Source organism: Vipera berus (assembly GCF_964194415.1).
Source record: "Vipera berus genome assembly, chromosome: 2".
In the NCBI taxonomy this organism is placed as follows: domain Eukaryota; kingdom Metazoa; phylum Chordata; class Lepidosauria; order Squamata; family Viperidae; genus Vipera; species Vipera berus.
Window position 1 is genome coordinate 120,780,844 of NC_138203.1, and position 13,760 is coordinate 120,794,603.

General features: G+C 39.6%; 1 protein-coding gene across 2 annotated transcripts; it reads left to right on the forward strand.

Annotated features, from left to right (window-relative positions):
* The first annotated feature begins 5,242 nt into the window (after nt 1-5,242).
* LOC308662295 (selenide, water dikinase 2) lies at nt 5,243-13,724 on the forward strand. 2 transcript variants are annotated; one of them, XM_081317927.1, is made up of 8 exons: nt 5,243-5,552; nt 6,353-6,456; nt 6,896-7,003; nt 8,755-8,909; nt 11,204-11,294; nt 11,656-11,755; nt 12,441-12,653; nt 13,001-13,724. In XM_081317927.1, exons 1-8 carry the CDS (start codon nt 5,267-5,269, stop codon nt 13,228-13,230), a joined length of 1,287 nt encoding a protein of 428 aa, XP_081174053.1. In that variant the 5' UTR covers nt 5,243-5,266; the 3' UTR covers nt 13,231-13,724. The 2 variants fall into 2 exon arrangements, with proteins under 2 accessions (XP_081174053.1, XP_081174054.1); XM_081317928.1 differs by lacking the exon at nt 5,243-5,552 and adding an exon at nt 5,584-5,721 and having other exon boundaries at nt 6,352-6,456.
* The last annotated feature ends 36 nt before the right edge of the window (nt 13,725-13,760 follow it).

The window sequence follows — 13,760 nt, forward strand, 5'->3', positions numbered from 1 at the left end:
TCCCCATTGACTTTGGTTGTCAGAAGGTCACCAAAGTTGATCACATGACCCCAGGACACTGCAACCGTCATAAGTATGAGTCAGTTTGAATTTTGGTCATGTGACCATGGTGATGCAACCATTGTAAGTGTGAAAAATGCTCGTAAGTCACTTTTTTCAGTGCTGTTGTAACTTCAAATAGTCACTAAATGAATTGTTGTAAGTTGATGACTACTTGTACCAAAGTTACCTCATTTTACAAATTCTTAAGATTATAATTCAATGTAAATTTCAGCCCCTTCTTCCACATACTCTCCTAGCAGTTCAGCTGTTTATTATATCCAGAAATGTTTTGTTCATTTTATCATACAATCTTTAGTGTTTTGTTTTCTGTTTCAATTTTCAATAAAGGTTTGTACACCTTAGCAATAATATGATCATGATTTCTACAGAGCTCTACAGCAAATTCAGTTTTACCCTTTTCAAATTCATAAGTCTTCTCACCCAACTTAAATCTTTTCATTAGCTCAGCATAAGGAAACCAATTCCATGTAAAACCTTCAAACTCCAAAGTTTTTTTTAAATTAAATTCTCCTTGGGAATTTTCAGCAAATCAGCATAGATAAACCATTTTTGTTTAACCATCATTTCCCTTTTAAAAAGGGCTTCTTGGGTAGACAACCAGAAAAGGATTTTAGGAGACAATTTAGTCTTACACCTATTCCAAATTCTCAACATGGTGCATCTAATAAAATGATTTTTTAAATCTATATTCATTTTAATTTTGTCATAGCACAAATAATCATGCTATCTGTAATGTATTGGGCTTGTTTTGTTAACACCAGTGGTATTGCTGGGAGGCTGTTTGAGCAGGGAAGCTAGCTAAGGCTCCCAGCTCCTCAGACAACCTGTCTCCAGCGCTGCTATTGGTTGCCCCTAAGGCAGCAATAGGTTGTTTCAAACCTATTGGCCGCCGCCTAGGGGCCAGGGTATAAATTGCTGCATCTGCAGCTCTGTTCTCTAGTTCAGATCCTGCAAGTAATAAACCATGATCATAGCTGAGCTCGCTCGCCTCGTCTTCATTCCTGCGCAACGAACTCGGAACACAACACCATCCAAATCTTAAATCATATCCTTCCAATTTCAGCAATTCACTCTTTCATCCAAACTAAGCAAAAATCTGCGAAGTACAATATCAAATTTGGTAATTCTAACTCCCTCTTTCTTTAGCATGTAGGAAAGAGGGACACATAACTAAGGCTGATTATCAGCAGACAGCTAGAACATGCAAAGATGAAGTCAGGAAAACAGGCTCAGAATGAACAAAGAGTTGCAACAGATATCAAAGATAATAATAAAAAAATTATTTCAACATATTAAGAAGAAAAAAGTCAAGGAAACTGTAGGTCCACTAAAGAGAGAAGATGGCAAGAAAGTAACAGGCAACAGGGAGATAGCAGACCTGCTTAACTCATTCTTTGCATCAATCTTCACACAAAAAGAAATTATAGCCCAACATATCAAAAAAAAACTACTGCAAAAGACAAACTAGAAACAAAAATTAAAATAAGCAAGAAAATGGCAAGAGAACACCTAACTGACCTTGACGAATATAAATCACCAGGACCCGACAGATTACATTCCAGAGTTCTGAAGATGGCAGATGTTATCTCAGAACCATTGCACCATATCTTTCAAAAATCCTGAAGCACTGGGGAAGTACCTGAGGATTGGAAAAGGGCTGATGTGGTTCCCATCTTCAAGAAAGGAAAAAAGCAGACCTAGGAAACTACAGATCAATCAGTCTAACATTAATACCTGGGAAGATCTTGGAAAAGATCATCCAAAAACAGATCTGTGAACAATTAGAAACAAACAAAGTTATAACTGGTAGCCAGCATGGGTTTGTTAAAAACAGATCATGCCAAAACAATCTTATTTCATTCTTTGATAAAGTTAGCAAATTAGTAGACCAGCAAAACGCTGTGGACATAGAATACATAGATTTTAGTAAAGCATTTGACAAAGTAGACCACAATCTACTGCTTGGTAAACTAGAAAAAGGTGGAATAGACAACATCACCACAAGTTGGATTTGTAGCTGGCTGACAAACCATACTCAACGAGTAGTACTCAATGGTACTACATCCACATGGAGAGAGAAGTAAGCAGTGGCGTACCACAAGGCTCCGTCTTAGGCCCAGTACTCTTCAATATCTTCATCAATGATTTAAATGAGGGAATAAAAGGTGAATTCATCAAATTTGCAGATGACACTAAACTAGCAGGAATAGCCAACACCCCAGAAGACAAGCTCAGGATTCAAAAAGATCTTGACAAACAGGAACAATGGGCCCTATCCAACAAAATGAGTTTTAATGTGGAGAAAAGCAAAGTTTTACATTTAGGCAGGAAAAATCAAACATATAGGTACAGATCAAAAACAGTAACTGTGAGATGGACCTTGGACTCCTAGTGGACGATCAGTTGACTATGAACCAGCAATGTGCGCCAGCAGCCAAAAAAGCTAATATAATCCTGGGCTGTATAAACAGAGACATAGAATCAAGAGCGTGCGAAATATTACTACCACTTTATAAAACCCTAGTGAGACCTTACCTGGAATAGTGCAACCAATTTTGGTCACCATACTACAAAAAAGATGTTGAGACCTTGGAAAAAGTTCAGAGAAGAGCAACTAAGATGATCCAAGGCCTGGAGACTAAAACATATGAAGAACAGCTGCAGGACTTGGGTTTGGCTAGTCTAAAGAAAAGAAGAAATAGGGGAGACATGATAGCAGTATTCCAGTATTTGAGAGGCTGCCACAAAGAAGAGGGGGTCAAACTATTCTCCAAAGCAACAGAGGGCAAGACAAGAAACAATGGTTGGAAACTGATCAAAGAGAGAAGCAACCTGGAATTAAGGAGAACTTCCTAACAGTGACGACAATTAAGCAGTGGAATGGCCTGCCTTCAGAAATCATGGGCGCTCCATCACTGGAAGTTTTTAAGAAGAGACAGTCACTTGTCTGAGATGGTATAGGCTCTCCTGCTTGAGCGGGTGGGCTGGACTACAAGACCTCCAAGATTCTATTCTATTCTATTCTATTCTATTCTATTCTATTCTATTCTATTCTATTCTATTCTATTCTATTCTATTCTATTCTATTCTATTCTATTCTATTCTATTCTATTCTATTCTATTCTATTCTATTCTTCCTGCAAAACTTTGTATTTAATTCATGGTTTCTTAAGTCTCAGAATTAAATATCAAGAATCACTTTATCTCTTCTTGACTTTTTAAAAACCTCCATTCTCCCTTAATTTAACCTTTTCTTTCTCCTAACATACCAATGGTCACACCAATGTAACAAAATGTGTAGAAATATGCTTATATTTATACTTCTTTTAATAAACATTTGTCCATTTCAAGAGACCATATACTTTACACTACCAGTATTTTCATACTTTAATTTTTCCCCTTCCATTTCTCCATCTTCAGTAACTATTCTAATAAGGAAGCAAAATTCATCTCAATTCTCTTAATTTGTAAATATTTATGTACGACTCTTAATAATTCACTTCCTTTTGTTTGTCAACTACCTTGCATTTTTGATGGATTAAGAGGACCATAACCTGATCAGGAAGGATTTTTCTTATATACAGCAAATATTCCTTATATTATATATTAAATAATATATGGAAGGGGACATCACTTATCCTTGTTTTACTGTCTGCTCATTGAAACTGGCATTCCATTTATTCTCATGCACATATTGCTTCCATCATAAACAGTTCTGTGATTGAATAAGACAGCTTAGCTCACAGAAAGAATGTGGACATAGCAAACACTGAAACGACCTTCCATAGTTTCAAGAGCTGAAAAAATGATGGGGGAGAAATATACTTTCAGTCTTGTTAATGTAAACTAATGTAATGCAATGGTTCAGGCTTGCAAGGTTCTGTTAATATAAACCTTACACAAACTTAGTGCTAGTATTTTTGGGTGTGCTTCTTGTCTGGACTGCCTTGTAAGGATTAGGTTACACTTAGGGTTAGGGTTTCAGATATGTCAAAAAGAACCTTTAAATAGGGTCGAATCCCGAGTGCCGCGTAACAGAGTGAGCACCTGTTACTCGTCCCAGCTTCTGCCAACCTAGCAGTTCGAAAGCACGTAAAAATGCAAGTAGAAAAATAGGGACCACTACGGTGGGAAGGTAACAGCGTTCCGTGCGCCTTTGGCGTCGTCATGCCGGCCACATGACCACGGAGACGTCCTCGGACAAGCGCTGGCTCTTCGGCTTTGAAATGGAAATGAGCACCGGCCCCTAGAGTCGGAAACGACTAGCACGCATGTGCGGGGGAACCTTTACCTTTACGATTTTGAACAAACTGGTATTTGAATTTCAACTTTTGAAATTGAAATTCAGAGACATTTTGGAGTCAATAACCCATCATAATTCCGAAGTATTCCTGATATAGTATAAATGTGATTAATAGCGGCAAGCATTTGACTGAAAAGGTACATAATTTTTGGCTGTATGCTTATAGCACTGCCTGGAAACTTTTAAAAGGTGACTATAATGAAACTTATAGATACGGGATACAGTCTGGTTAGTACATAGATGAGAAACTATCAGAAAACCCTGTGGACCAGACTACGAAATTACAGTCTCGGGGGAAAAAAAACTATAGTGATAAACTACTTCTGCACTGTGCAAAGAAAACAAGATGAATTGCGTTATTGCTGTACACAACCAGAAATCTCAATCTCATGTTTTTTCGCCAAATGATAATTCCACAGGTATATATTACCCTCCGTAAGTTCATATCGCAATAACTGTGCTCTAGATTCCAGAAGGTTTAAGGCAGGGGTCTTCAAACTTGGCCCTTTTATGACTTGTGGACTTCAACTCCCAGAATTCCTCAGCCAGCAAAGCTGGCTGAGGAATTCTGGGAGTTGAAGTCCACAAGTCATAAAAGGGCCAAGTTTGAAGACCCCTGGTTTAAGGGGGGAAAAAAAAAGCAAACTTTAATTCATTGCCTGGAACGCTTCCCTTCTACGCTGTATCCCTCTTTACACAGTTTAAATATGAACTTCCGAAAGCGTCGCCCCCCAAAGTCTCGCGAGATTTTTCCTTGGCATTGCTGGAGTTATTCACACCGCGGGCGGGCGAAGGCGGAATGCGTGCCCACTCTTACTCCGCCCTCCCCGAGCGTAGCTCGGCGAACGTTTTTTTCTGCCCAGTTCTCGCGGGGAAAGAAGCTTCTGCTGGGGAGCCATCATGACGGCGGTGACCGGTTCTCCGTCTGCCACCCTCCCATCGTTGGCGGCAACCACCGCTCCAAGTCCCGCCGCCCTGCCGCCCGGGCCGCCCGGTTACCGGCCATTTGAGCCTGAAGCGCTGGGTCTGAGCCCGGACTGGAGGCTCACCAGCTACGGGGAGCTGCGCGGCTGAGGCTGCAAAGTCCCCCAGGAGACGCTGCTCAAACTCCTGGAGGGACTTGGCACTTCCCATGCTGGGTTGGCCGGGGATACGGAGGCTGCCGGGAATCCTCCTCCCACCCTCGGTAAGGCTTGGCGGGTGGAAGCGTCGAATGGTGGCCTTTATGTGCTACCACGCGGGGATGTTTCAAAACTGGTGGTGGTGAATGATGAGTGGTAGTACATAACTTGAAGAGCGGGTTAGAAGAGGGCGATACGATTGCAGTGGTAACGTCTGAGCTACAGATCGAATGGGTACGCTGTTTAAAACTTGTCATTTTGCATAAACTCTGAAGTGACCTTAAAAACTACATGCCTTCGATTTTCCTTTCTGCTCCCAAATAAGCTTACCCGTGGATAATATGTCACGTTCTGTTAAATAAAAAATCTCCCTCGATTTGAACTTTGTCCAAAGTGTTGGACCCTTGGTGGACAATTCACTGTTGCAGAAATGATTTGCTGTTGGACTTTGGGGTCGTTTTTTTTTAACTTTAGCTCCTACTGGAGCTTACGAAATGTTAACCCCATTTAACATCCCCAGTGAGGACCCAGATTGTTGGGGGCAATTAAGCTGACTTTGTAATAATGCTGCTGGGGTGTGTGTGTGAAAGCCCTAATAAGCAGGCATATACATAGAATGAAGGCTACTGCTAAGCTTGTAAGCCGCCCTGAGTCTTTGGAGAAGGGTGGGATATAAATGGAATTAAAATAAAAATAAAAAATTTGCTTGCTGTCCATTCTGTAACCTAGACATCGCCTCATGACATTCCCTATTTTATTGCATAAGTACTGAAAATGAAGATACAGATTATAAACTTCCAAGTAATTGCTTGAATTGGAAATAATTCTAAAGGTTCAAAAATGGTGTGGTTCCTCTTCTCTACAGGCATTGGAATGGACTCTTGTGTGATTCCTTTGAGGCATGGGGGGCTATCTCTGGTGCAGACTACAGACTTTTTTTACCCACTAGTAGAAGACCCTTATATGATGGTGAGTTGGCATGCTGGTGAGGTGGAGGAAGTATTGGTCAATTTAGAAAGGATCGGGCTGATTGTAATATAAATAAATAATAAAACCTTTATTGTCAAAGTACAACATGTATACATTGAGATTAGCTGAGCCTTCCCCCCCCGTGCTCTCTCCCCCCAACACACAGTGACAACAAACCCTCCATCCCACCACACTATGTGAACCAACTACACCACACACCGGCCTCCCAAGTCAATTCTGCATAAGATTATGTCCCATTTAAAAGCCTAACAGCCCACGGATAAAAGCTATTTTTCAGCCTGTTGGTACGGCTGGCTATATTCCTATATCTCCTACCGGATGGTAGGAGAGTAAAGAAATACCGTCCAGGGTGTGAGTCATCCTGGTAGTTGCCTTGCCTTTCTTGCTTGGTTCTAGTTGTTTCTTTATCCTATTTCAGGGCCGCATTGCTTGTGCTAATGTGCTGAGTGACCTTTATGCCATGGGTATCACAGAATGTGACAACATGCTTATGCTGCTGAGCATAAGCCAGAAAATGACTGAGGAGGTGAGAAACATTTTATTTCTTAAAATAATTTGAATATTTTTTTATTCTGGTTGACTTCAGTGCAACAACTCAAGTTATAATATAATTCAGTGATTTTTGTCTTAAAATGTGCAAATCAGGAAGTCTAGCCCTTGAATGAAAAAGCAAACAATGAGTTTTAGCCTGTTTCTAATCTGTTGTTTATAGGGTCAGGGTAGTACTGAGTTATGTTCCTACACACTGAATTTTTTTGAATCAAAAAGTGGAATTAAACAGGTTTTTTTTAGAAAAAATCATTAGTTATTTTCATCATTCACAATTCAGAAAAGTAATAACAGATCATGCCAAACCAATCTTGTTTCATTCTTTGATAAAGTGACCAAATTAGTAGATAGCGAAACACTGTGGACATAGTATACTTAGATTTCAGTATGACATTCAACAAAGTAGACCACAGTCTACTGCTTGGTAAGCTAGAAAAAGGTGGAATAGACAACATCACCACCAGATGAATTTGTAGCTGGCTGACAAATTGTACTCAACGAGTACTACTCAGTGTTACTACATCCACATGGAGAGAAGTAAGCAGTGGGGTACCACAAGGCTCCGTCTTAGGCCCAGTACTCTTCAATATCTTCATCAATGATTTAGATGAGGGAATAGAAGGGGAATTCATCAAATTTGCAGATGACACTAAACTAACAGGAAAAGCCAACACCCCAGAAGACAAGCTCAGGATTCAAAAAGATCTTGACAAACAGGAAAAATGGGCCCTATCCAACAAAATGAGTTTTAATGTGGAGAAAAGCAAAGTTTTGCATTTAGGCAGGAAAAATCAAAGATATAGGTGCAGATTAAGTGAGACCTGGCTGAAAAACAGTAACTGTGAGAGGGACCTTGGACTCTAGTGGACGATCAGTTGACTATGAGCCAGCAATGTGCAGAAGCCAAAAAAGCTAATACAACCCTGGGTTGCATAAACAGAGGCATAGAATCAAGATCACGTGCAGTATTAGTACCGCTTTATAAAACCCTAGTGAGACCACATTTGGAATACTTAGGTTTGGCTAGTCTAAAGAAAAGAAGAAATAGGGATGACATGATAGCAGTATTCCAGTATTTGAGAGGCTGCCACAAAGAAGGGGATCAAATTATTCTCCAAAGCACCAGAGGGAAGGATGAGAAACAATGGTTGGAAACTGATCAAAGAGAAGCAACCTGGAATTAAGGAGAAAGTTCCTAACAGCGAGGACAATTAACCAGTGGAACAGCTTACCTTCAGAGATCGTGGTCACTCCATCAATGGAGGTTTTTAAGAAGAGACTGGACAGTCACTTGTCTGAGATGGTATAGGTTCTCCTGCTTGAGTGGGGGGGCTGGACTAGAAGACCTCCAAGGTCCCTTCCAGTTCTATTCTATTAGGCATATAAATCTGTAATTACAAGCAGTTTTGTTTCACAATATGCTAAGTCATTTGTTTAAATACGTTTCACTGAATAGACAATTTCATTCACCTACAGTAGCATAATTAACCAAAACTGTGACTTAGTTGTTTTTATTTGACTTCTGTGCTGCTTAGTTCCCACAGATCTTTAGCAGTTTACATTACCAACCTAAGTTACAAATGGTACAAGAAAATTTCCCATTATAATTTCAGTGCAGAAGATTCCATTGTCAATCCTTACACCCCACTTAATTGGATCCAGTAGCAGATGCTTCTGGTCTGTTGGTTACAAATGGTTCTTAAGTTCTTTCTTGTGCATGTCTCCCAGGAGCGGGAAAAAATCATGCCTCTGATAATCAAAGGCTTCCGGGATGCAGCAGAGGATGGTGGCACTTCAGTAACTGGCGGGCAGACTGTCTTGAATCCTTGGATCATTGTTGGTGGGGTTGCAACAGTTGTTTGTCAGCCCAATGAATTTATTCTGTGAGTATTGAACTCTTATTAGCAAATGGGAATTTGAAAAAGTAGAGTACAGCACTTCAGATTTGTGTATAGATGAGGCCAATATTGCTGCATTTGTCTGTAATTGCTATGAGAATTCTTGTTATTGAGTAATTGAGTCCAAACTTTAGAAAAGTGATTAGTAAATTGATCTAAGGATGTTTTTATGTAATTTAATAAACTTAAGTTACAGAATTATTTTAAGAGAATTAGATAAAGTTGAGTAGAAGTCAAAGCAAGTAAATATTTGATTTGAAGCTAAACTATATTTGTATTTGTGCTATTGTGTGGGACACCAAATCATGTACAAAATGAGACTCCAGTGATGCTTAAGTTGAGAAGATGGCATTTATCAGAATGGGAATTTCCTTGTGAATTATTTGTAACATCCATTTCCTCTCAAATTCCTGCAAGGTTTTACTTCCTTGATATGTGAATCAGAGCTAGAGATGGAAAAAACATGCTTATTTTCATAATTCTCCAGTATTTCTTGGAAATTTCATTTTTCCAATGGAATAGGCCAATACATCTTGTGGGGAGCTGGTGTCTTCCATTTCTAGAGCTACATATTCCAGAGTGAAGATGGTTTGGAATATTCTGGACATAAACAGAGAAATGCACTTTCTCCAAATCTCAGATCTAGGGGAAAAGCGGAATATTCTTGAGACTACAGATAGTCTGCTTAACAACCACAGCTGGAGCCAGCAACTCCATTGCTAAGCTCTGAAATCACTAAGTGAAACATGTGACATCATTGGACTTACAAACGCCCTTCAGCTTCCATCATTAACCAAGACATTATATGACCACAGCTTGTGATTTCACTTCCGTGTTCCACATTGATTCTATTTGTTGGAAGCCGATTATGAAGCCTGTCAGTGGTGATCACAGGACCATTTGCATTGCAATGATTATAAATGTGCATCAGTTGCAGTCATGTGACCAGAAGATACTGTGCGGTCATCAATGTGAGGATTGGTTGCAAACTGTTTTTTTTTTTCAACTATCATAACATCAAACAGTTGCTAGACAAGGCAACCGGTAAGCGAGGACTATCTATACAATTTAGAATCAATATTCTAAACAATATTTAGAATCACCTTAAACTTGGAGAATGCTAATTCAGAGGGTTTATATCTTATGCTGAGATTGTGCTGGTATAAAATGCATTTGCCTAGTTATCTCTGTCTTCATCTGTTGAAGGTGCTTTCAGATTAAGTATGGAAGGTTCTAAAAATGGGTGTCAAGGATCTTCAGGAGACTGAGAAATGGTTAGAATTCAAGCAGAAAAAGGCTAGTAGTAATTCTGATGATACACAGCAAGCAAGCAATGATAAGCCTATTACCGTATGTGATGCTGAAGGTAGCACAGAGCTTTTTGCCAACAGTATCTGGATTCGTACATTGCATTAAATGCATGTTGAGATATGAATCAGTTTTACATATGGGTCAGTTTATAGATCATTCCAAGCCAAAACAGTTTACACCCAGCCTTCTCAGAATCATCCAGGAAAGTTTCACAAATTATTTAGACCCACCTACAGTTTGTCTCAATAAAATACATTACAGCAGATTTCTAATCTGTTCATGCAGGAAGGTGATTAGGATATTTTTCTCCTGTTTGTTGGATAATCTTTGGTTATTCCTAAAGATATGAAGAAGCTCGATCAATTCTGGGAATGTCCCTTTTAGCATTCTCCAAGGTTAGGGATTTTTAAAGCACCAACTGTGGAGGTTAGTTACGAGAGGAATTTAAAACCCAATTTCCTCATTCCCAAAGCCAAATCAATAGAATGCCGTATTGTATTTTCTTATTATTACTGTGGGTACAGGTAGTCCTAGACTTACAATTGTTCATTTAGTGACTGTTCAAAGTTATTACAGGACTGAAAAAGTGACTTGGTGAATGTTTTCACACAACTGTTGCAGCATCCCCATGGTCACGTGATCAAAATTTGGGTGCTCAGCAACTGGCTCGTATTTATGATGGTTGAAGTGTCCTGGGGTCATATGACAGGCAACTGGAACTGCTATCCTAAGTCCAGGGAGACGTGATGCCATGCCTTGTAACCGTGTTACTTAGTGAAGTTCCCTGTCCCAATTGTTGTCACGGAGGACTACTGTATTTTCTTTTTCTTTTAGTTGAACTTGTATTTTTTTGTGATTCAGTGTAAAATAAATAAGCTTTGGGCTGTAAATTATCCTATTAAGACAGAAAATAATAAGGCAAGACTTTTTTTAAAAAAAAAGTTGGATTCTTATTCTTTTGATTCTAGGCCAGACAGTGCAGTTCCTGGAGACGTCCTTGTGCTTACCAAGCCTCTGGGTACTCAAGTGGCTGTAAGTGCTCACCAGTGGTTAGATAATGTAAGTATTTTATCCATGGGGAGATGGTCATATCTCTTTGTGTTTATGTACACCAATAGAGAGGAAATTAACCCCACTCCCATACACACATGGAAAAGTGCAAAACACTTTCTGAAAATAGGCTCCAAGTAGAAAGGTGACTTTAGAATACTGTATTCCCATCCAGAATCTATCATTTACTGGATATGAAGGTGGTAAATAAGCAGGGAAAATTGTTGTTTTTGTCCCAACTAAGTTCCTTTATATCAAAGAGCGAAGGAGCCTTGATTGATATCGTGATGAAAACTGGCAGATATTCTTTCTTCTGCTAGGGAAGAGTGAAACCTTAGAGCCATTTCAAATGTTTGTATTATTCTTCCAGCCAGAGCGGTGGAATAAGATTAAGCTGGTGGTCTCCAAAGAAGATGTGGAATTGGCCTACCAGGAAGCCATGTTTAGTATGGCCATGCTGAACAGAACAGGTAGGGGCCTAAATATTGGTTTGGACCTTTACTCAGTTTGCAGCACAAGGCTGCCTTGGCTTTCCAAGTATTTAAACATTTTACCCCTGTTCTTTAAAGAAGTGCATAGAGTATGGTCAGACAATCTATAATATAAGAGCTATTTTTATTTTTTACAGATAGCATTCAACCGTATCTCCCTACAAAAACCTATTTAGGAAAACAGTTAAAAACATGACATTAAAGTACTTAATGTATTATGGCAAGATATTTTGAGCATGATTGGTACTAACTTGCAAAAAACTAAACAAAACTGAAATGATTGTAAGGTTTTTGCCACATGATTGGCAACATTTCTAGGATTGTAAAATTACAGTTCATTGGCCTAGAGAGGCAAAATTAAAATAATTGAGCAGCAATTAGATTAAATATGCAATCAGAGGTAGAATAGCTAGACATGTACAAAATTGTTTTTATTGGAGCTTCCTGATATATAATGGGCAGCTATAAATCCACCTTTTATGTGAATTAAAGGGTGTATCCCTCTGGGCATATATTGTTGCCACCAACTCCAGATGCTTCCTTTTAAAAATCAGCACTAGATAATAAATGATTGATTCTTGCTGTTTTAGTTGGATAAGCTGTTGTATATAGGTTTAACTGCTATTTTGTTGTCACATTTGCCACATTTGTACCTGCTCTTCAGCTGCCAGTTTGATGCATACTTTCAATGCCCATGCTGCCACAGACATTACAGGATTTGGGATTCTGGGCCATGCACAGAATTTGGCCAAGCAGCAGCGCAGCGAAGTATCATTTGTCATTCATAATCTACCCATCATTGCCAAGATGGCTGCTATTAGCAAAGCATGTGGCAACAGGTCCAGGCTTCTCCAAGGGACTTCTCCAGAGACTTCTGGTAAGTTGGATAAACCAGGCAAGGAACAAGCAAAATGTAGACCTGGATTCTGTGGAACATCTCTAAATGACTTGTAGTAGATCAGCAACAATTGCAGATTCCCAAACATTTAACAGAATTACTTCATTTCCCCATTTCCTCCCACAACTGCTGAAATTAAAACGAAACAAAGTTGGGGTAATTAGTTATGGATTTTGTGTGGAAAAAATGGACTCTGTGAAATCATATCTGTCTTGTGCAGCATTACTTTAGTGGACAGTAAGAGTTTAGGTTAATCTACTGTGCTTATGGAGGGATGGGGAAGGGTGTGTGTGTGTGATTATAATTTGCTGCCTTTCTGTTACAAGGGGGACTGCTGATTTGTCTACCCCGGGAGCAAGCTGCCCGCTTCTGTGCTGAAATAAAGTCACCTAAATATGGAGAAGGACACCAAGCCTGGATCATTGGCATTGTGGAGAAGGGCAACCAGACAGCTCGCATCATTGATAAACCTCGTATTATTGAAGTCACCCCACGGGGAGCCAGTGCTTCCCCTCAGGATAACAATTCCAGTGCGAGCCCTGAAGTTACCTCATGAGAAGGGAAAATGATTTCTCCCCACTGTCAGCTCTGCAGTTGAAAAAGGCAGCACTCTGAAGTCCTGGGTCAGCATACCGTCTTAGGTTTCTAGAGCACAAATTGCCCAGACCTTATTGGTTGATGGCCGATTCCTCCCTGCTATCTGAGATTAGTTTTTAAGTCATTTCCTGCAAGCAGGTAAATTGCTAGCATGGGTGATATGGAGAATATGGTAAATCAAATTATTTATTGGAATAATTCTTCCTATTGAGGTCTCCCAACTTTTGGTCAGTCTGAGCAGCTGATCCAAAAGCAGGGTGGGTGATTGAAAAAGCCATCTGGCTGAGTTTAGAGGTCTCTCTTCTCTTCATGAAGCATCTCCCTGAAAATCCTACAAGGTCTTGGAGGAGCGGAAGAATCCTAGAAGAGCAGTGCCAAGCTCAGCTTCATGGATTGTTGCTTTGGTTGTAAATTATGGGTGATTGAGTTAATAAAAAGTTGATTTTTAAAGGATGGAGTGCTAACACGTTATTGACTTGGAAGGGAGGT

Coding starts and splice junctions, on each gene's coding strand:
- LOC308662295 (XM_081317928.1), top strand. CDS start 6,361: ATGGACTCTTGTGTGATTCCTTTGAGGCATGGGGGGCTATCTCTGGTG. Junction 6,457..6,895: donor TAGAAGACCCTTATATGATG/GTGAGTTGGCAT, acceptor ATCCTATTTCAG/GGCCGCATTGCTTGTGCTAA. Junction 11,295..11,655: donor CTCACCAGTGGTTAGATAAT/GTAAGTATTTTA, acceptor TTATTCTTCCAG/CCAGAGCGGTGGAATAAGAT.